General features: G+C 38.1%; 1 protein-coding gene across 3 annotated transcripts in view; it reads left to right on the top strand.

Moving 5' to 3' along the window:
* The window catches only part of CCDC148 (coiled-coil domain containing 148), a 78,271-nt gene that overhangs the window by 27,014 nt on the left and 27,920 nt on the right, over window positions 1–23,337 (top strand). Inside the window, exons 2-9 of one of the 3 annotated variants that reach the window (XM_056350034.1) lie at window positions 1,414–1,517; window positions 1,657–1,746; window positions 2,159–2,241; window positions 2,401–2,564; window positions 2,827–2,922; window positions 3,013–3,194; window positions 10,807–10,945; window positions 13,076–13,282. In XM_056350034.1, coding sequence (XP_056206009.1) covers window positions 1,727–1,746; window positions 2,159–2,241; window positions 2,401–2,564; window positions 2,827–2,922; window positions 3,013–3,194; window positions 10,807–10,945; window positions 13,076–13,282 — 891 coding nt within the window. In that variant the 5' untranslated portion in view covers window positions 1,414–1,517; window positions 1,657–1,726. The remainder of the gene's footprint in view (window positions 1–1,413; window positions 1,518–1,656; window positions 1,747–2,158; window positions 2,242–2,400; window positions 2,565–2,826; window positions 2,923–3,012; window positions 3,195–10,806; window positions 10,946–13,075; window positions 13,283–23,337) is intronic. The other 2 variants (XM_056350032.1, XM_056350033.1) reach the window with 2 other exon arrangements.

The raw sequence follows: 23,337 nt of genomic DNA, 5'->3' as shown, positions 1-23,337 counted from the left end.
AAACCAGATATATTAAACTCAGATTCATTTGAGAGATGTTTCGTGTTTCAAAATTTTAGGTATTTTGTTTTAAAGTAAGATTTTAGCTTTATTGGTGGGTGAATGAGAGGCTGTGATTCAAGAAGTGGGATTCTTGCTTACCTGTGCATGAGTGCAGCAAAGAAAAGTTCTACAACTTTCCTCTCTGAGAACGGACTGGTATTGCTGCCCAGCTGGGGGATGGATCCGTAGGGGTTTGCGCTCTGTGGTTTTATGCAGGGGAACGCAGAGTGGGTGATGTGTGTGGTTTTGTCCAGCTTTCACCAGACAAGAATGTTAACTAAGCATTTTAAGCAGAGCAGATTACTTCCACCTGAGGCGAGTAGGAAACCAGCATTTTTGACTCAGAGCATCGTTTCTTTCCTGAACTAGATGTGGAGCGAGATCTTTATCATTTTTCCCTGTTATGAGCTAGGACAAGAGTTTCCAATTTTTTTTTTTTTTTTGTCTTGCTACCATCCTGCAGTAGAATAATGTATCTGCATGAAGGGAGAAAAAAAAAGAAGAGGGATGTGAACTGTGGGAGCCTCTGGAATCAGAAGGGGTTTTGCAGCGCTATAAAAATTTGGCTGGGGCAGGGATGAGGTCAGGTGTTGTGGAGGAAGATGGTGGCAAGGCAGCAAAAAGAGGAGTGGGAAAGGAGCCAATTCTAAACTGAAATGCTGCTTTGTCCAGAGTATCCACTGAGAGGCCAGGAGACAGTCATGGTGGCAGGAGGATGAGAGATAACTGACTTGTCTGTCTCAGGGGCTTCTGACAGCCACAGGTGACTTCTGATCCTTTTTCCTTCATTGCTGGTTGGCCAGAGTCATCTGGCTACCACTTCATCAACCTTTCCCTGATGGATTTTCCTCTAGTTCAAGCAGTAATTAATCTACCTTCTATTTTACCTGAAGTTGGAAGCAATGTTTTCATGAAGCTCTCGGACAGTTTCAGAGCACCTTTAATTGGATAAATTTTGAAAAGCTATCTTTTTTAGTAATCGGTTTTTGAAATTCTTCTTCTTGAAAGACAGAGTTTCACTCTTTTATATTCCTACCTGTAAGAAAGTGTATTTTTCTTTCTCCTGCTCATCTTCCCCCTTTCACCTCCTGTGAAATAGGGATGGGAAAGAACAGGAGAAAAAAAGGAAAGAAGAAAATGAACTGCATTTTTTTCACTTTCTCCTCTAATTTAATTGTGATTTGAAACAGAATAGTTTTTTTTCCCCATGAAAATTGGTTACATTTGAACCTGTTCTTTAGAAAAACACAGTTTTGAAAAAAGGTTCGCCATTCTGTAATTTAAAAGTTTCTAGATGAGGGCATTTGATGAGGCTATTAAACAGATTCAAAATATTGTATTGATACAAAAAGCTATGTTTTTTTCCTGCAGATTAGAAAAATTGAGCAAGTTTCAAAAATTAACAAAGAGCAAATGCTACTGAAACAGCATCGGCAAGTATGGTGGCAAGAGCATAAAAGGCTGAGTGAGAACAGGTAAGAGCTGAGGAATCTTAATTAGTCATTGTTAAAGAAACACTTCAGTAGACGGAGATTCTGGTGTGGCACACTTGATTCAAGTGACATTAAGAGGAAAATATTAAAATACCTGAACCGAAGATAATTTTTTGTGCAGGGCATGAAACCTTGTGATCTACATTGAAAGGGAACATTTACATGACAAGACATAAAGGGTGGTGAGAAGAATGGAGTTGATGCTTGTTCTGTATGTACCTCTGCATGACGATCTAAACATAGCTGTTTAGTTGACCTACCAACATCTCAAAAGCATTTATTTGTAAGAGTATCAGAAGTATTCAGATGCTTTTTCATTCCTTCAGAGTCTGTCTCTAGATGTGCATATTGAGTTCACGCTTATAACTGGGAACATTAATAGTGTTCTTGTCTATTAGCTTGTGTATTGTATGTACAGCAGGTCAGTGATATCACCTTTAATCTTAATGAGCTCAGAGGTTGGCTTCCATACTGCCTTCGTGTTCAAGTCTGCACTTCATACCTTCCCAGGCAAAAAATCCCCCTTTTTACTTAGTTATTAGAGTATTTGAGGCTTATCATTCTTGAAAACTTAATGAATAAGAAATTAAAGCTTCTGTAAAACTCATATTCATACCTTTCAGGCAAAAAGCAGAAGCAGAAATGAAGACTTTTCTTGATGAGGAAAGCCATAAGCACAACTTTTTTTTGGATATGAGGGACTTGGGTGAGAATTCTGTATTCGTTTCTTGATTATGTATTGTAGTCAAAATTATCTTAAATATTTGAGTTTTTAAATCTGTGGCCTGACAGATTTAGGTTTAGAAAGCACAGTGCTGTGTAATATTTTGTGTTTGAGAAAGCTTTGTGTTTCATTTGGATGTAGAACATAAATTATCGAAGGAGCGGGATACATACCAAAGAGATACTGTAGTTCCTGTCTGGCAACTAAAAGAGCATTTGAAATTCAGGCTGTCTGAAGTGCAGCGTTGCCTCTCAGAAGAATCTTGTCTGAAATCTAAGATCGATCCGGTTGAGGTGTTACAGCAGGTTGGTATTTTAACTTTTATTTTTACAATTTATTATCACCGTATTTTTAGCATATTCATGTATTTTTGTGTAATACTTTGAGGCGATAACTCACATTCAGAGTATCCAGTAATCTCTGTACTTGCTGTAGTGTAAATCTGCTTCACTAAAATCTGTAAAAGCATAGCAGTATAGAACTGGAAATCAGGGTTTTTGTTTCTGAATAAGAGCTTTCATACTGTAAAAAAATAAAGTAGTAACAGTAACATATTTCATGAAATAGATCAAATTTGTGAAGAAGCAACAGAAGGCAATTTTGGAATTCCTTATCCTTGAAAGTCTGGCTTTGGAAAAAGAGCTTGAAGACTATATAACAAAAGTAAGCTTTTCTTATATGTTTAATTGGTAATTTTGCAGAGAGAAAATATAATGCAGAGTACTCTGCTCAGTAGCATTTTTTTCATCACAGGTATTAGTGCATTCTTTTGAAGAGGAAGAAGGACTTTTCCTTGAAGTTCCTTCAGCACTACTGTCTCTGGAATGCCCCTACCCTGATTTGAAGGCCTTAGTTATTAATGAATACCGAAAGCTTGCAAGTGGGTACTGGTCTAAGCTTCAAGAGATTGATCAACAGTTAAAAGTTTTATATAGGTAATGACATCTGTTTCTGGATTTTGTTTGTTGGATACAAAATAAGTAACTGTAATGTATTTTGTAATCCTGCAGTTGCCTTTACCATTAGCATTGGTTATATTTGATGTGGAACAGAGGATAGTTGAAGAGGATAGTTGACATATTGCCCAGCTCTCTGGGGTTAAATAGTTGGTAACTGTTTACACAGCTGAGAGAACTGAGGCAGTCCTTCAAAAGCTCTCATCTGAAATAGTAAGCAAAATGTTTTGTGGATCAAAGAACAACAGTCTGGTATGCATCAAATGTCCTCTTCACATGCTTTTGTATGAATAGAAATGATTCTTTCTGGTGGTAATTACACTATCAAATTTATGTCAGAGTACAGTCTTTGAGAGAGATCTAGAATGTATTTGCCTGTAAAGCAGATAAATAGGTCCCATCTTTTCACAGATTTTAGATTACTGCAGTAAATTCTCATCACAAAGAAATTTTAAAAATGTATGTCGTTCTGATTCGGAGTAAAGGAAAGGAAAGTTTTCTTTCTAAAATGAAAGAAAAACTAAATGAAAAAGTTTACAGAAAGAACATAAATATTCAGAACGATCTAGAAATGTTACGTACCTATATATAAATAATATTAATCTTAGCTTTTCTGCGGAGGCTAACTTGAGTCCAGGAGATACTGAGTTGCAGGTACTGGACCAGCCTTGACTTCTTTTTGCCATCTGCTGGTATTCCTCTGGCTTAGAATGGCATCAGGTTTTAAGAAGACTGGGAATAGGAAGGTCAATGAAATTGAAGCCTGGGCAGAAGAAACCAGGGAGAGCAGGAAAGTCCCTAAGTTTCTGTGGTAAAACAATCACACGCTGCTGCTAAATCTCCCTCTTTTTCTATATACACCTACAGTGCACCTATAGTACAATACTTGAATTTTCTGCCATTGCTGCTGAAATAGTTTGGGGGTGCTTAAACCAGTTTAAGATGTTGGATCCCATAGAAAGTAACGATATAATCTACTTATCTTTTTTGTAAATTGTACAGATACTCTGTAGGTGGTTCTTCTGTTAACTCAAACCTATTATTACTGTAATGTCCTAGCTATTATAATGTGATACTAATTAAAAATTGTTCTGCTCTTACCCATATTTATAGCATTTTATTAAGCAGCAAGTGGCAAATTTACAGTAGTTCCTTTGCTGTTGTCTCTGATATTTTGTTACAGTTGCTGTTATGGAAGAAGTTTTAACAACCTCTATGAGAAAATCTGTGACAAATACTGAATCATTATGTATGTACATAGTCCTAGTGGTTTTGATTAAAACAGTATTAAAGTTTATGGTCAACACAATTTTGGTGAAAATTTACACTTTTAAATTCTTGATCCACACAGCATGTGTGCTTCTGAATAATAGACAAACATCTATATAGGCAACAGAATCTATGGAAGCAGCTAAAAATCTAGCATGATATTTTCATTGACCATATGCTAGGTTTGAATTTAGGTCCTGACCTAGCTAATTTTGTACTGATAGTTAAGTAACATCAAGACTTAAGGATAAAATACCATATTTGTAAGGGAAATAAATCGTCTGTAGTCACGAAAACTTAGGCAGTGGTACTTTGAAGGAATTAAGTTATGAAATGTAAATGGGGAAAAAGAAATGGATGTAGCTGGAAGAAATGCTGGTGGTAGTGGCAGTGATAGCAATCTGCTGGTGGAATATCAGGGTAGGTTGTGTAGGACAATTTACCCAATTTGGATCAGTGGATGCCAGTATTGTTAGCTGGGAATGTATGAAATCATAAATAAACCATCAGCAATTATCTTGGGTATTTTGTTTAAAGCCAAATTGTGGGGTTTTTTGTTTTTGCCTTCTGGTCTCCAAATCTTTAATCTATTGCTCATTTATGTTTCTGTGATTTTATCCACAACAGTGTTAAAAATGTATTTTCAATGAAAAAAAAGCAAGACTTTGCTCTTGTAGCATTGCCTACTTCTGAGATCTGGGTTTTGTAAGAGACATAACACTCTTTGTCACTTCTTACATATATATGGCTAATTTACATTAAAATATTGTATGAGTTTGCAGAGATACAGCCTTGTGATTTAAGTATTCTGTAATTCATCAAGATAACTTTGATCCAACTAACAGAGATAATACTGTCAAAAATTGAGTGACAGGCTTTTGCCCTTGGTATGTATCTACTGTACTGATTAATACAGCCTTAGTGAAGCCTTTGCAATTACTGTCATTGCTCTATACCCAAAGATACCAATACATTTTTTTCTCATTTTTGTAATTTGAGAAGTTGTTCAGTAGAACAATATGATTATATGATAACTTAGTCACTTCATCTGAGCATTACTTCTCTGTTGATACTCATCTCTCATCATATGCCTGAATGTACACTAAAGAAACCCTAAGATAACCCTAGTCTTCTGGTGTTAACACATCTCATTGTTTAACTGTTCAGACTGTCAGGAATAAAAAAATTTGGAAAATGTGCATAGGTTTTCCAAAGAAGAAAAATGAGAATAAGGTAATATTCTGGTACGATATATTCTTTATGTGCTTTTCAGTCCTACTAGAATGCTCATTACAGTGTTACTGCTTTTAGAAACTGGAGCACTAATATAGGATTATAATGTTTTATAATCTAAATTCACTTTTTATACTGCTGCTAAAACACAAATTTCTGTCTTGTCCCACAGATTGTGGACTTGGAACTGATGTGTTTATTGTAGCTGGTAATTCTCTAAGCACTGTTATATTTTGCCACAATTTCCAAGCATGTCTGAATTATTTAAATAATTGAAGGATGAATGGAGTATTGCATATTCAGCACTGTAGCCTCTGCAGCATCCTTTCAAATGAATGGGGTATTAGGACCAAGTCAAGTAAATTTAGTTCCTCTTTTCAGGCCTATTACCAGGATGTTTCTGGTACAACAATCCGCAATGACATAATTAATAGTCAGGTGAACATCTCACTTGATGGTATTGTTGCATTCTGTGTATCTGCAGATTCAACAAGACTGCAGTGCAGCGAGGATACATTGCTATTGCAAAGAATATGTGGGGATTATAGGGTGGAGAGGGTAGCTTCCCTTCAGAGTTGTTTATATTCTTCACAAAGTGTAAAGCCACGGATTAATGCTGGGTAAATCTGTTTCAAAGGAAGCAGCTGCCTCAGGGTTGTTGAATGTAAGACAATTGGTGTCTCAGTTCTGAAACAAAATAAAGATTGTACTGTTTTCTAGCAGGACGATACATACAAGTAAAGCAAGCACTACATTTAAAATTTGGGTCATGTATTCAGCCTTGTAAAAGTTTGTCAATATCTTCACACTGGAGAAGCCTGCTATTAGCTTAAATATTAATGTAAAACGTGTTGGCACTTTTCAGACTTGTTTTAGATGAGATCTTCCTTTCTGGAATTTTACAAAAGTTTAAGTGAGTTGACATCTTGAATTCATCAGGCAGGATATTTTGAAATTCTCCATGCATTTAATAGTTACAAATACGCTGGGCTTGGATCATGCAGCCTTTTTTTTTTTTTTTTTTGGGGGGGGGGGGGGCTCTTTGTCTATGAACAGCTGACAAAATCTCAGCACAGCTGACACATTTTGGCAGAGCTCACAAACCAAGGCATTGGCAGTTTGTCCCTACTTAAAATAAACTACTTGTAGCTGTAGCTGATCGCTCCCCAGAGTATCTTTCACAAACCTTAATTTCTTCATTTTATTCCTGAGTAGAGATGCACTGTTATCTGGCTGTCAGAGGAATATGCAAGTCAGAGGGAGCCCTGGGAGACAGGTGACATGCAGGAGGCAGAAACTGATGCAGCAACTGGTGCATCTGTCCTTGTGTGCTGAGAGGCAGAGGAGATCCCCAGACTGGCCTTCAGACCACAGAATCTGTGGGTTTCCTTGCTCTCAAGTTCATGGTGTAATGGTTCCTGACCAAGATGTCTTACCTCTGCCTTACTCTTCTGGTAGACCGAAGACCCATATTTGTTCCTGTATGGTCAGAAACACCTAAGGTAGATTTTGCAAAAGAAAATCTCAGCTCTTAAAACTGTCTTGTTACTGTCACTGAAATAATGTGTTCAAATGGCACCGTACTAAGGTGTATCAGGACTCGCAGAAGAGGATTACTGATTTCTTTCAGAAATTACATGAGGTAGTTTAAAATCCAGCAGTCAGAAACTAGTAAACACTCTTAGGATGGTTGGTACTCCCTCTGAGTAAAGGCTAGCAGGGGTTTATGGTTGTTCTTCTAATAAAAAAATATTGGGGCTGGAAAGACAAGAATGCTAGGTGTTATCTGAAGAAAAAAATCTTTTTTTGTACTTGCTTAGTTCAGCATCGGTAGGAGCAGTAGCAGTGAAGAATATTTAAATCGTAGCGAAAAATAATTTTGTCCATTAAAGCTATTCTTCAGAAAGCCTATAGCTCAATATCAAATTATAACACAGAGATTCTAAAATTAATAGATGAACTGATTTCATAGAAAAGCTCCCTCTAGAGAAAAGGGAGGAGTTTAAAACATTAATTTCTGAGGATCAATTGCAAGAATTTCTTCTTAGATGCAGTAAATGCTGCAGAAGTAGCACATCTTAACAGTACCAACTCTGTGTCAAAGCTCAGGGACTCTTGTCTTTGGAGAACTGTGTCTGCTGTTCAAGCCCTGAAGCTTGAAGGTTAGAAGATACTACTGCAACTGTGCCCTCCTTGAAGGATTCCTTAGCCCAGTTTCACTTTCTGGGGCGCTATTTCCTCTTTAGACTTAGCATGCGAAAAAACCCTCAGCTCAGACATCTATATTCATTGTCTGTCATGGGAAATTTAAGCAATCACCTATAAAGAAACACTTGGATTGCTATTCTGCTTTTGCTAAAGTAATTTCACTTTTTATGTTGTCTCCGACATTTGCTTGATAGCTGTCAGTTGCTGCAAATAAACTTTTTGCAGGAGCTAGATCTTGTCTCTGCCATGTTTCAAAGCCACCTCCATTTCTTTTCATGATGGCTGGATTTAATAGCAAACAGCTGGGTCCTAGAAATAGTTTGTCAGGTATTTTATACAGTTTATAAGAAGATAAAGGAAAATAGGTGGGAAGTATGAATATCTCTGTCATCTAAGCTTGTAGAGGGAAAGCTGCCTCCTTCTTCAAGTTTATTAATTTTAGCCTACTGATGAGTCTCCAAGTCAGGATTATTACTATAGTGTTCCTAGTTCTAAATCTGTACCTGCACAAGTGGTGGAGAGCTTTTCCATATGAGCTTGCACTGCTGTGCTGTAATACATCCCCACACAGCGAGTGTTTGAAGTCTTGTGCAATTGGGAAGTCAAAATGTGCAAAAGGTAAGGTAAGGTATGGCATACTGGTACTTTGTATACCCCGCTCACCGCTGCTGGGAGTGCTCACGGCAAGCTGCCTGGCTGGTGTTCTTTTCATGAGAAGTTAGGTTGTTGCTGGTTTTTATTAGCTACATTTTGTGAATTATTCCAGAGCTGTCAATAAATGCAGACTGTGCACCCTTCCCTCACACGTAAAAGCAAAGACTGAAGTGTCAGTGTCCACTCTTTGTCCTGTCATGTCATTCTGCTACCTCTGGACAACTTAGTCTTTTTTAAAGTTAATTAATATAAAGTTAATAAAAGTTACTTTCATTTTGCTCCACTGATAAACAGATAAGCTACTCAAAGGCACTACCACAGAGGGCCAGCTGAAAGTTAGTGGTTAGTATTTTCTTGCAAAACACCCTCTCATGACTGGGATCTCTGTATATGATAGAAACGTTATTACTGCAGAGCTGTCTTTTGATGTGTTTGTGGCACTAATGGCCATGACAATGTTACTGAGTTTATTGAAGGAGGTAGGATGTGATTTCTCCTTACCTGGCCATCTTCACTGTGATGCTGTTTGCATAAAAGACAAGAGTAACTTTCAACATTTATTCAAAGAAAAGCAAAATACAGAAAAAATGTACACACAGAGCGCGAGAAACAAGGCATTTGTTACTAGGCAAGAGTAATTACAATGTTTCCTCCTATTTGGTGATCATCAAGGTCCCACCATTCTGATCCTGGAATAATGATTCTGCACTGAAAACATTATCGTAAATGAAGAATCATTTTTGTTTCATCCAAGTCAGAAGATGAAGAATTGAAGTGGGGAGGAAAGAACCTCTGATCACTAGCTGTCTCCAGAAAGATGGGTGAAGGTTAATTCCCTCTTAAGACCATAAGGGTAAAGATAAAGCCCAGTAGTCTCCCTGAAGAAAAGTATAAAATAAATGCCTTTAGGTAGGTGAAGATAAGTGAATCTCTGTCCACATTTGTGCCAGAAGTGCCAGTAGAGAGGAGAAAAAGGTGCAGTGCTTGTCATCGAGAGATCGGGTTCCCTTGCCTGACTTTGAAAACGGTTTGTTGAAACAGGACGTTGTGTCTTTGCATTCTTGTGATCGGTCTGTAGGTGAAGCTTTCCATTTCTTAAAATCACAGTTCTAGGGACATCTTCTTGTTCCTTGCTTTGGTGTCCCAAAATTTTGTACAACAGTGGTAATACACTGTGGTTTTACTGTACAATGTTTTTTAAAGAGAAGTTGTATTAAACTGGATTAGATAATTTTTTTTAATACTTCTTTGCTCTTCTCTTTTTAGAGATAATGATAGGTCATATAAAATTTAGTTTAATATTAATTACATATAAGCATCTCACAAAAAATCTCCTTTTTTAAGTACCTGGTATTTCTGTCTGCCTAAGGATAAAGTTCTAATACCTTACTGAATGCAGTGCTATTAAATACCGAGGCACCGCTGCTGGCTCAGAAGTCTGAGAGCTGTGAGTTTGTGGGGGGTAGAGCCGTATGACTGCCACCTTTTAATTTTCCCTAGGCTTTCAGTCACTTTTGAAAAGAGATCAATGGGATAGAAAGACCTTTTGGTCTGACTCGGTGTTGCTGCTCATACGTTAATGCTGACAATGAAAGCCTGACGTTAATCCCTTCAAGGCCAAGAGTTCAGATTGAGGGTAAAATCTAATCTACTAAATCCAAACCTGTGGTACTGTTTTAGTTCGGTGTTTCTTGCGGCTCCAGTTTTCTGAAATACATGAATGCATACTGATTACTACACCTTCTATTTTAAAAAATTCTGAATTTTAATGCCTTGCTGATGAGTTTTTGGCTGTCAGAAGTTTGTTTTTAAACTAGCTCCTCATTTAGCTGCATACAGGTGTTATCACTTCATTTTGATCATTTATTTAGTGCTTGGTGGTAGAGACTGATCATCTTTTTCACATTGCATTTTCTGCATGGTGTGACTATTCATTAGTGTAATGCATTTAAGAAACACAGTATCATTATGCAATAAAAAGCCAGGTTAGAAAAGGAGCAATTTGCTTGAATGATGGCACAATAAATGTTCACATTAGAAAAGCAATATAGTTTTGCTTTGTTTGATTGTAGTAAATTAAATTTCTCTGCTCTGGTCCAACATCCAGTTTGGAGGTTCAGGATTGCGAGCCCACTGAAAGGTTAGGCCTTTAAAAATAAACTAGAACCAAACACCTCCTTTTCAAATGTTCAGTTATGCTAGGGCTGATTGTTTTGTGTTTCTGTAGGAACACTGAATGGACAGAAGAAGTTCAGTGGGTTTTTCAGACTGTTATCAATCAGTATCCAGGCAATCTCCAGAATAGGAGGACTTTGTACCTGGATGTGCTGCAGAGATACCTTCCTCACAAATCCAGGCATGAGCTGGTCAGTGTTGTTTTAAATGTTAGATCAATTATATAAATTCTTACATTAATCAAGTAGCAAACATTTGTATTAAAGAACATTTATCAAAGTTTTTTATTTTAAAATGTCTTAATTATGAATTTTATTCTGCGCAGTGAAGAAGGGATGTCCTGGTTTTCAAAATCAGTGAACTTGAAAACCTATGGTCTCTTCAAAATAAACACTGTGGAGATTTTATAGTTCTGCATACTCTTACAGCTAAATTCACAAAATAAGTTTGTTACTGTTGCTTTTGCTGTACGGTTTTATAGTTATGTCATGCTATTCTGCTCCTCTTGGTGGTTTTATTTTTTATGAGGATGTATAGCATTGTCATGCTATCTAGGAATAGTTATTTTAATTGGTCTGTGGCACATATGTAGCAGGAAGAGTGAAGAGTTATCTCCCGCTCTCGGGGAGAGGCTATTTTTGTATGCATAATGCCTTTCAAATTGATTGCTGATTCCTTTTACGCTCCACAGTGAATAAGCACATAGCAGCTAATAGAGAAACCTGTTTCAAGGCCAGAACACCTCAGGATGTAATAAGTAAAGTAGGCATCTTTTTTTAACTCTGCATGTATTTTTAGACCATCTGCTTCCTTGTGTTTGAGGGGTACCTAGTGCAAAGGAGTCACAGTGAAGTGGTACTAACAATTAGCATAGTTTCACCAGAAATAAAGTTCTTGTGGGTTTCAGAGCTTTTGCTCATGAGAACTGGGCTAAGTAATTATGTGCTTTGTACAGTGCAGGTATATTTTAAGGATAGCCATTATTAATGGGTCTCCCTAATTCTTTGAAGGTTCATTTAAAATGTAAATTTCTAAATTCAAAAAAATCATAGTTCAGCATTGAATTGGTATCTCTTAGTATGTATACTAGCATGACAAATACAGAAATGTTAACACGGTACTAAGAATCTATTCTTAAAATGTTTGTGTTACATTAGAATCCTAAACTCAGAGTCGCTATGCCTTCTTCCCTCTGAAGATGAATGGATCAATGGACAAGCACTGACGTATCCAGTAGCAGCTCATCAGAGTGCTCTCACCTTTTAGATGTGCAAACTCTTTGTTCCCTTTCTTGCTTATAAGTGTCTTAGCTTTAGGTGCTTGCCAGCAAGGCTGACCTTGAGTTTGTGGCAGCAGCAACGGCAATGTGAACTTTCAATGTGGTGGCCTATGTGCATTTGACCAAAATGAAGCTCCAGGGGTAGTGGTACCACTTTATCTTCATCCAACTATGAACTGATAGGAATATCTGTGAGCTAGGGGCCAGATGAGTCAGCATCCCCCTGTCCCCTGTCAAAAGTCTGGAAATTAACATGAGGGATGGTCCCCTTGACACTTGTGAGGAGACAGCCATCTCTAGAATCCCCTTCATCCCTGTAACTTCTAGGTTTTGGGGATATAGAACAGGTCCAAGACTCTACTGCCTCAGTCTACACAGCCTTACCTGTTACTGCTTCTGTCAAAGTCTTAAGGCTTTAATGTCCTCAGGAGCCTAACCAAAGAAGGTGTATTTCAAACTAAACACTCACCATTTTCGGTAGGTGGTGACATTGGTGGTGGCAGTATGCTGCTTGGCAAGCTAAAAATCTATTTCCACATTTCCTGTTAGAAAAGAAAAAGTGAAGCTAATTCTCATCTGAACTGCATTTGTACAATTGCTTTAATTGGTGTTCTGTTTTTCTATAGATCATAATTGGCTATGAAGAGCCTCATCTTGCTAAAAGTGCTCAATATCTCTGAAGATGTGTTGAAGGAACCTACTTGCATTTTATGTACTTTAGGGCAGGAAGGAACCATTGCATGCCATTTATTTGTATTGCAAAAGCGTAGTTCAGAAGAGGACAGTGGGACATCAGGATACTGAAGTGCCATGCAGTACAGGCAAAATGGGGAAAGGCTGGAGTGGTATCACTACAAGCACTGGGAGACTGCAGCATACCTAGCACTTGACAGAATACTTTTGGGCCCTAAATTGTGGATTCCATATATTGGTGATATAATAGTTAAATCAGTTGTATTCAAGGTTTGCAAAAATGTCTACAATTATTTTATTTTATTAATGCATAGTTTTTAAAACTTTCTGAAATGCTTTGCTTTTTTAGGTTGCTCATGAGAAAGCTTGGGATCATTACCATTTCATTAGGAATCAGCGCAGAGTCTTGATATTAAATTGGGCTCAGGCTAGGAAAGCCTTTTTGCTTAAGGCAGTGACGACTGTTGCTGAAGCCTGTGCTGCTCGTGAGGCAGAAGTAACGTTGGCTAATACCAGGCAAAAGCAACAAGAGATTTGTGCTGATCTGAAAGCAAAGGTAGGTTCAGTTATAAATCAGTGTTTTACTGGTAAATTCAAAATGAAGTTACAGTGTTCAAGTGAAGAAAAACTAACTGAAACTAGCTGTTGTAATCCTGTTTTTACTGGCCTGATTTGTTTTGGGCACTTAGGGGAAAAAAGCAAACTATAATCTGTTGGTAGAGATCATTATGTTTGTGAAGCTTGACTTGCAAATGATTTTGAAGATACTCTGTTTCATTACCGATAAGGATCCTTGTTATTGTTTCAACTAGCTCTTGAACTTTTTTTGATGAAGAATTTCATTACCTAGCACACTTCAGGCCTTACTGTGAATTTTATACTGTGGGTATAATCTCTGTATAACTGCGATCACATTTATTTCGGTGGATTTTGAGCACCATTGAAGAGGTTGAATGGCATTTCAGTATTGGAAGAACAAGATTTGTTCTGCAGTGTACAATATGAGAGGGCATAAGCAAGCCACAGGAGTAAAGGTCTGGCATCATATTCCTTGGGTTCCTTTGTAACATTGGCAAGTCACAAAATATTTCTGTTTCTGTTTCTTCCTCATCAAAATTGGATTGATATAAATACTGTCTGAGGCTTAGTTCATAATTGCTTTTAACACGAGAATCCTCATAAGTGGAAGCAATATGTTCCATTCATCATCACCACCATTGTTTTTTTAGATTAATGCTAGTCTATTTTCAGAGAAGTAATGAATATGTCTTCCCTTCTGTTTATTTTTAAGAATGCTTTCTAAGACCTGAAAAAACGGATCCCATAACTTATTTGCCTTTGTTATGGAGTGTTGCAATATTCTGAAAAGCAATTTACTGTGTTAAGTGGTGAAAAAAGATAAAAATACCGGGGGGGGGGGGGGGGGGGGGGGGGGGGGGGGGGGTGTTTAGGTAAGAGAATAGAGTAAAATAGGAGGAGCCTGGATGCAAAAGGAAACTGTTATGATGTTGATGCCTAAGGCATTTGTAAGGGAAATCACATTTCTGGGCATGAAAGGCATGTCAAGATTTGTTTAAACTGCTCTCTGTGATTTTCCACTTGCATAGAAATTAACATCTGAAAGCCCACACTTTGTGTTATTCTCACCTTACCAGCGTTATCTCGGGTGAACCCTTACTTTTCAGCAAAACACTAAACAACTGATCTTGACTTTCTACAAGTTGAAAACCACAGTAAAAACTGTACTGTGATGAAGTTTTTTGATGTTGATGCCAGTTTTTCACTGTAGTAGTGATACAAAAAAAACCCTCCTGTCTCCTGTTCCTGGAGCCATCTGATATAGAAAGGTTTGAATCTAAACTTTAGGGTTAGAAACTGTCTGGGCTTGACTGAGTGGGGAGTACACCATTTTAACTCTCGTGTCAGGCTTCCTTGGAGCCAAGTGGAGTAAGAAGCAGCTCTCTGGAGCTGGGGGGTTGGTTGTTTTGTGGGTTTTTTTTTTACCTAGGCCTTCCTTTCTGGAATTGCTGCGTGTCTCTTATCTGAACAGTTAGAGGTGTAAGGGCCATTTATTCCAGAACTGTGAATTTATGAGCCAGTCTTTTTTTTTCCTTCTTTTTTCTTTTTTCTTTCCCACAAAATGTAAAAAGCAAGTGTTGGAGTACTTAGGTTGTCTCCATGTAGCTTAAGATTCTCAGTGATGCACTGAACATTGCCTGAAAGTTTTTTGGATTCTGACCTCCTGTTTCCAGTAACCTGGAACTGTTTGAAACTTAAACCTATTAGGCCTACACTTTTGAAGGGTTGCTTTCAAAGGTGTCTTTGTTAAAATGTTGAACGTTTGAACAAAAACAATTCATCTGTTTCCCAGAAAAGAGGAAAGAGAAAGATACGTTTCATTTTTTTTCATTAGAGGGGGATATCGTTGTGACCTTGTTTTGATCAGCTCAACAGCTGAAAGGGCTAGAGGACGGAAGCTGAAATCGGGCAAGGAGCTAGCTGTTTTTCAAAGAAATTATTCTGAATGTATCCATTGTATCCATCCAAATTTTTGTTCAGATTTGATGCGTGTATGCATTTGAAAACTCATGCTTTACTCAGTTCTAGTTCATTTTACAGACTTGTCTTTCTACTCTTCTCAAGTGTGCAACTACAGAATGCCACACTGTGGAAAGCAGCTGTGGGGCAACTATCAGATAAAAAGTAACTCTCAGCCTAGTAAGTTAATTTACACTGATAAAACCCCATCCTGACAAGGATCCATAAGATGGGATAAAAAGTGAATCTGTTGCTAAGGGAATGAGTGCAGAGCTGGAAATCAGGGATTAGGGCTGTTCTACCACTTTTTCTTTTTGACCATTAATTGACTGACTTTTTTGCATTTCATTAAGTTTAGCATAAGGAAATCTTACCTGTATCGCTTCACCAGAGGGAAAATGTAGTTGCTGTAATGATTGAGCTGTACAGTAAACTCTAGGTATGCTTGTGAAGAGTTTGTACCCTGAATGCGAGCCATACAGATCTCCTTCATTACGCCAGCAGGCTGCAGAGAAGGTCGTAGCATTTATATGCTTTATTTACATCATTATATTTACATCAGCTGTAAAATGAAGTTATGGCACACACACATTGTGTATATGTAAGCTGTGTGTATATAGATGTAAGCAGTTCTAGAAATGCAAAGGGTTGTTAGACCCATTTTGCAGACAATATGCAGAAATATATTAAAATCAAAATGGGCTGTTTAAGCAGCTGTTAATGGCAGTGGGAGAAGACTAGACCCAATATGATAGCTTCCAGTCAGTAAACCATTTAGCCCATTTTACTTATTTTAAAAGGAATGTCTTTTCTATCAATTTCTGTGCTTCTTCGTGGGGTTTTTCAATAGTGTGTCTTTCTCTGTGAGTGAAAATCAGTTTGTTCCTAATTGTAGTACAGATTGAGCAATAAAGAAAATACTCATCTGTGACAGGCTATGCATTTTTATTATTACTGCAGTAGCCACATGATATCACCTAACTTTTATATAGTTCTCATCTGTCAACAACAAACCAAAGGCATAGCAAACAGACTAGAGAATATGTTATTTAAAGCTCTTTTAAATGCACTAGAAGCAGCTCTGCCATCAGTGAGACCCTAGGCCTCGTGACTGGCAAGGGGTATCGCAATTAAGAAGTAAAGCAGCAGTTTATAGCAGTTGCTACTTGGGGAGAGGACTTTCTTATTCCATGTTCCATCTCACAGAAGATCAATGTGTGCCCATAACTGAAATCAGAATATCTAAGGAAGAATTTTGAAACTACTCAAGAAGCTCAGGTGAAATAAATATCTGAATGAAATAAAGTATGAAATGGATAATACTGGTGAGGATATACTGTACATTCTTAAAGAAGAAACGTTTCTGGTACGTGTCCTTAACATCCCTGTTTGCTATGAGATAACAAACAAAACAAAAACGGGGGATTACACTTTCAATGAGTGACCAAGAATCACTCATGCTTAGTATGCTTTATACTGTGTGGATTTAACCACTTTCAGGGATCCTTAGCAGATGGCTGTGTAAAAAATACCTTTCTGAGTAAAAATTCTTCTTCCTAAACAACATAGAGAAGGAAATTCCTCTATGTCACAAGGTGGGTAAGTAATGAAGTGAGAGAGCGGTCTTTTAAGAGGGTTGGTAGGGTGCTGCTTCACAGTTGGTGTTTGAAGGATTGAAGTACTTGCTGTAATACATTTAGAAATTTAGTCCAGGTATCTGCATGAGTTCAAAACATTATTTTTCTATTGATTTTTTCTTAAAATACATATAATCCATTACTTTCCATCTTCATATAAAACAGTTTTAAAAGGACACTCAAGGGAAGAGCTACAACAGTAGACAAAAGGACAGTTGAATCTACTGTGTATGATGCATAGGGTGGGCTTTTTCTTCTTTAGCATAAAGCTATGTGCCTGCCTTCCTTTAAATCTTTTCTATTTCTCTTTTTGTGTTGCAGGATTAATCCCCACTCCAGTGTTAAAATCTGTTGCAATGTGTTGGGAATTTTTGGAGAGCAACTCTTGCTTTCTTTGTCCTGGCAGAAGCTAAGATAAATTAATTTCAAAAGGAAAGCAGTCGGGTGGAATTAACTGGGGTATTGCAAATCATATAAAGCCTATTGCATATTGGCTTCCTTCTCCCTTTATGTATAATGAGAAGAAAGGATTTGTCGGTAAACTCTGGGAAAAAAAGTTGTATTTCCCTATTCAGCATATAGTCAAGTAACTGATTTGAATGATTTGGCAGCCATAGATCAACACTGAAATATTAGAACTGAATGTAAAAAAAAAAAAAAAAAAAAGTAAGCCTGGAAGATCTGAAATCTAGTACTTTGACTATAATCTGATCATTTTGCAGGAAGCTTAAAATAATATATTTAATTAGTGAGATTTAAAAGAAGAGTTTTCTTTTTCAGAAGCATTGTCTATTCACCACTGAGGTGACCCATTCACTTGCTGGGTGTGAGAAATTTCAATAACCTAAATTTTAAATACTGGTACTCATTCAGAAATTATGTGGTGAGCTTAAGAGTTGTAGGATGCTATAGTATTTCTCCAAAGTAGATGTGAACAAATATCTAAGACTAAGATTCACCAAAGATGAGTCAACTGTGACTCTGTAGTATGTTTTTAATCTGGAGCTAATATACCTGGATTTATTAGTTTGAGGGGCCAGCACAACACTGACAAATTACATGGCTTTTGGGTCCGATAAAGCTGATAGGCAGTAAGCTTGAAGCACATGCAGGGACTGTCTATGCAAATGTTCCTTGCTTTACCTTCCCCCCCCCCGGCCCTGGCCCTGTTTTCCTATACCGTATGTGTTTCATCTGAATCTGTCAACCTCTGTTCAAATCTTCTCACAATGTATTACCTCATATTTTGTCTGAGGACGTGGCCCATTTAAGGGGTTACCATCCCACATGTTTTTCTTACCTCCTGGTGCAGTTCACAGGTCTTTGTTACGGTGATGCAACTGCAAAGCCCCAAGAAAAAGGCAGAAATGTTCTTATAATGTCACTCTCTTTCAATACGCAAACAGAAGTAGTTGGTAAACCAATTAATGAAGTGTTTAAGAAGCAGACATTATCTTTGAAGCTACAAATGAAAAAATAATTGTCCTTTTTGCTAATTAAGAAACAATCATTAGCAGAATACAAAGATAAATAACCAGATGCTCATTACGTTAACCAGGTCCTTACATTGTATTCCAGAGGGGTTTGGTAAATAGTAACCTAAGAGAAATGGAAGTTCAGACTTTAGCTATTGCCTGTTCTGTAAATCATATTTGCAGTGTAATTTATAAGCACACATTCTTGCTGCTTCCAGTGATTTCATTATGTTGGTTGGACACAACAGGTTGTAAGTGAGATGGCTGTGAGGCAATGCACGGGTGATTTAGGTAATCAGCTTAATGTAAGGATGGAGCTACCAGCCTCCGGAGCCACAGCAGTGGACCTCCTGCTCTGTGCCAGTTGCCTGGGAAGTATTAGTTTAAACTGTCTTTGTGGTTTGCTCCGGTATTATAATTAGAATTTATGCTATATGAGACAACATACAAATTTCAGAATGCTTTCTTCATTTCTTTGACTGTAACAGATTTGGGAAGGACTAGGAGCACACACAGAGCCACACATTCTAGTGAAGTTGACAAGGGGCAGTTTGTTGAACTGTGGTAACTCTGTTACATGTGTTTCTTTTTATTTTTCTGAGGACACTCATGACTACATGCTTAACGTTATGTACTGGGCATAAATTACAGGGTTTTGGTAACGAGCTGCAGGGGTATCCTGCATGGGAGGAGACCATGGGCTGACTTGTCAGCTCTGAGATCAATTTAAACAACTTGTCGCACCCCAAAAACTCCATCCATTCAGAGGAGCACATAGTGCCTCAGCCTGAGACATATCTTGCTCACTTACCTGGCTGCTAGGTTCATCAGAGCCTGTAGGATCTTAGGTATGTTTGAAACATATACTTAACTGTCAAATTTAGTTGAAATTGTCCAGTGATCCCAAAAATTATTTGAGGATGGGTAGCTGGACAAGCAGACAGCCCACGCTAACCTTATTTTCTTAGGAGAATTATCTTCCATCTTCAGCTGGAAAAGTGGCACCTCAGGCAAGCAAAACAATTTGCATTAAAATTTTGCAAAAGTAGTAAAGATCAAAGGAGCTCTTCATATGACTGCAGAAGGAACTAGAAGAGATAGTACTGTATGTAGAAGGACAGCAAATGTAGCTAAGTAGTTGTAAATAGAAATGCAGCTTACTTAGGGTTATGTATGTGTGAATATTTAAGCCTACATAATGTTTAAACATGTTGATAAAATTTTGACGCTCCCAATGTCAAGAACAGAAAGATATTCTGAGTAACGCTGACTGAGGAGAGAGAGGAAGTACAAGGACAAGCTGAGAAAAGTGAACTGTTCACACACTGGCCTGAGCAAAGATGTCGTGATGTGCTTCCAGCTCCAGGGAACTAAACCCATGCCTATGTTGGGTCACAGGTTTGACAGGTAACAGTCCTAGCCCTGGTGACTAAATTGCATAACTAAAAGCAATATATCTTCTTACTCTTCAGGTTACAACTGAGGATTATGTTCAGATGCTTTTCTCTCATATTCCTTTTTCAGTTTAAACACTTTTATAGCTGAAGAAAATGACTACAGTTCTGTTAATAATCAAAACAGTTACTTTTAGCCACTCTCTGATTTTCAAATTAAAATTTTTGTAGAGGTGGATACGGATATTATTTTATGGAACAAAATCAATCCTAGTGCCAGGAGCCTTGCTTTTCTCCACTATTTCTTGCAGACCTCTTAGAGGTAGCCTGTAGAGCACAAGCTGCCCAAGAGTACCAGTCAAAAATCTACTAGGGATGTGCATTTTCCTGGGTTTTCTACCACAGCCAGAATGAGATTATCTTCTGAGGTTAACAAACAAAAAAACAAACGAACTTGCAAGTGTTTTATTTCTTAATTGTCCCATTGCCAAATGCTTCTCATAGGCCTTGTGTAAGGCAGTCAGAAGCAAAACGCTGTCAGCCTGCACCATTTGCTGTTTCGTCATTCAAGACCCTGTGGGGTCGGGATGTGACTTCAGGTGCTGTTCAGAAGTTTTCAGGGTAGAAGGATCCCCAGCCTAGAGAAGAAGGAACAGGTTTTTAGAGTTGAAAGTTATTGGAGACTTCAGATCACCATCTGTTAATATCTGTTAATATATAATATTGCTGACATCAGTAACTGTTGATGTCATAGGTAACATCATGTATTAACTGTGTGGTCTCAGGAGGTGCTGTGTAAGCAATACGGACAAGTTCTTTGCCACGGCAGCAGGGCGAAGTCTTGTTCCCAGGGAAGGTTAGCATCATTCTCACTGCTGGACTGCTGAGTGACCTGTTGTTTCAGAGTGTTTGCTGCCCAGTCACCTCTGTCACTGGGGGGATTTTGGGGTTTTGTATTTAGAATTAGGAGTTAGCATGGATTTTGAATGCTTAGTGTTTGTGGGGAAGCTAACGGCCAGCAGGACTTTAAGCACTGTATCACAGAGCACAGACAGCAGGGTGCCTGGCTGGTGTGTTGCTTAAGGTGCTGGCAGGAGGCATCACCTCATCACCTCAGCTCTCTGGGCGGCTACCACCAGCATATGAACCAAAACATGTGAACAGCAACGATTCTTGCTAAATATTTCTACTTGGTTGTTGATGTTTACCCTTGCAAATCTGAAATTCCTTCCACAGTAAACTAATAACTGACACACTTGCTATTCTAAACATTCATGTCAGTTCATAAGGTTACTGATGCACAAGAAAACAGTATTTATAATGCTTTTAAAAAAGGATCCCCCCTGCCCCATAATACTTCAGACTCCAGGGAACTGTTCTTAATATACATTTTAATTTTTTCCCTCTTATAACCTCTAGTATTCATACCCTGAGGCACCCATCTCATTGTCTTTCCATTTAGGAATATATACGTACACTTTCTATTCTTATTTCCAAGAACAACAGTGTTAATATTTTATATTTCAATGTGTGGTGGGTTTGATTAATGCAAGTTCTTACTTTCAGCTGATACAATTATACATCAGTAGCAGGTCTACTCTACATCCCAGTTTCCTTGGAGGTGTCAGCTTAGTTGTGGCAAAATTTGCCTGTGACTTCCAAAGTCTTGGCAAGCAACTCGTTATCTGGAAATTTAGAAATCCATGAGTTGCCCACTGCACAAGTGCAAATCTGCTCTCCAGTACCTGTGCTGCAAGTTCTGTGTATCTGAGAGCTGTTGAAGCTGCTGCACACTGGCATATGTTACCAGTAGGTCTAGTGTTTCCTAAATTTCATGCTTTTCATGCATGCCCAAAACATCTATAGAGTGTGTACAGCCATTGCTTCCTAGGAGTGTTGGGGGTGCTGTGCAAATACCATGGAGGCTCACATGTTTGTCTTGGGAAAGCAGTAGCATTTCTGTCCTGGAGATGCAAATAAAATGTTTTATAACATGCATTCATTTCCTTCTTCCTAGTCCATGGCAGAAAGACTTAAAAGTTTGAGTAGTCAAAATGAGGTTTGAAAGTGTAATGAGAAATTACGAGTGAATGCAAGTAAGTTTGAAAACTTTTTTTCTTTAATTAAATGAAATGTGCTACATAGTCATTGAATAGACATTTCTGTATAATTAGTGTCTTTAAAAAATTGTGTTAGTTTTGTAACACAGATTCTATTGTCCTGTTCCACTTACAAAGTATCTAAGTCTAAGGGATTTATTATTCCACTAACCCAAGTGGAATTTGAGCTTAACTTCTATTAACCTCAACAGAAATGAGCTGGGTGGATCCTTGTTCTTCTATGGGAGATCAGGTCTTTAATTTTTTATTTTCCTCTACATTTCCTTCCCCCTTTTCTTAAGAATCTTTCCTTTTTTTCCCACCATAGAATGGCACGGAGTTGCTCAGGCAAGAGACATAGATCAGCATGTACTACTTTTATCTGAAGTATTAATAACTAAGCTATATTGCAAGTGAAGAGGCTACACTGCTGGTAATGAAAGTCACCTTTTAATGAGTTTTCCATGTTAATCTTCTAGTGATCTCAGTTTGACTGTGCTGTTTGGCCAGTTCTATAGCAGACAAAAAGTAATGACCTTCTCTTGTGTGGGGAAATAAGAAGTTTGCCAAATTTATTAAATCATTTTCATTGACTGGATGATGTGTCTATTAGGAACTGAACTGAGAAGAATATCCTTACTGAAGGCCTGATGTTGCAATCCTGTAATTCCTTTAGCCCATAACTTTTTATCACTTAATCACCTTTTACATCTGTTTTGCTGAATTCAGTTTTTCAGGATGTAGTAGAAATGTATAGCTCTAAAACAGCCTTTTCTTTGTAAACAGAATTCTTTAGGTCACCAACTTGTTCTGAGGCTGCAGTCCTTGTCTTAAAAACATGAAGGAAGAATGTCGTGATTGACGTGGTTTGAATCCAAACTTGCAATTAAGAGGCATTTTTTCCCTTCTGTGCCTTGTATCTTCCATCTGGAAAAATGAGGAGGTATCTCTGACTTTACCATAAACGGGATAAATCTCAATTGCATATTCAGTGAGAAACAGGGCAGAAAAGCTGGGTAGAGATGATGATGATGGCACAGTAAAGTTGGGAAGGAGGGAAAGAAAGGAGAGGAGCTGATCCTGGCCATGGAAGTAGATCAGTCTGGTTATCTAACTGCAGACATGTCTTGGTGTGCTTTTGGACTCTTGATTCCAAGCTTCCTCTTTCTTCAGAGCTCCATATGAGCACAGTGTAAGTAGCTGTAGGAAAGCCTTAGATGACCTAGAGGACTCTAGCCTGAATAACCCTGTGGAAGGAAAGGGAGCAGATGCCAGTTCCCATGCAGTTTGGCACTCATCCTTTCCAGGGCTGATTTTGGGGTTGTGAAGGACTGCCTGGCTTCTAGCTGGGCAAGCCAAAAAGCTGCTGAACTTGTTCTCTGCTTTCAAGGGTACCTTCAGTACCCTCATGTGGAGCGTTGCCACACAACAGGAATCTTACTGCTACTTATACCAGTTTTGGGCTCAG

This window comes from Falco biarmicus, chromosome 8, assembly GCF_023638135.1.
Source record: "Falco biarmicus isolate bFalBia1 chromosome 8, bFalBia1.pri, whole genome shotgun sequence".
In the NCBI taxonomy this organism is placed as follows: Eukaryota; Metazoa; Chordata; class Aves; order Falconiformes; family Falconidae; genus Falco; species Falco biarmicus.
The sequence above is the reverse complement of the archived record's forward strand: the minus strand, read 5'-3'. Positions and strand labels throughout refer to the sequence as shown.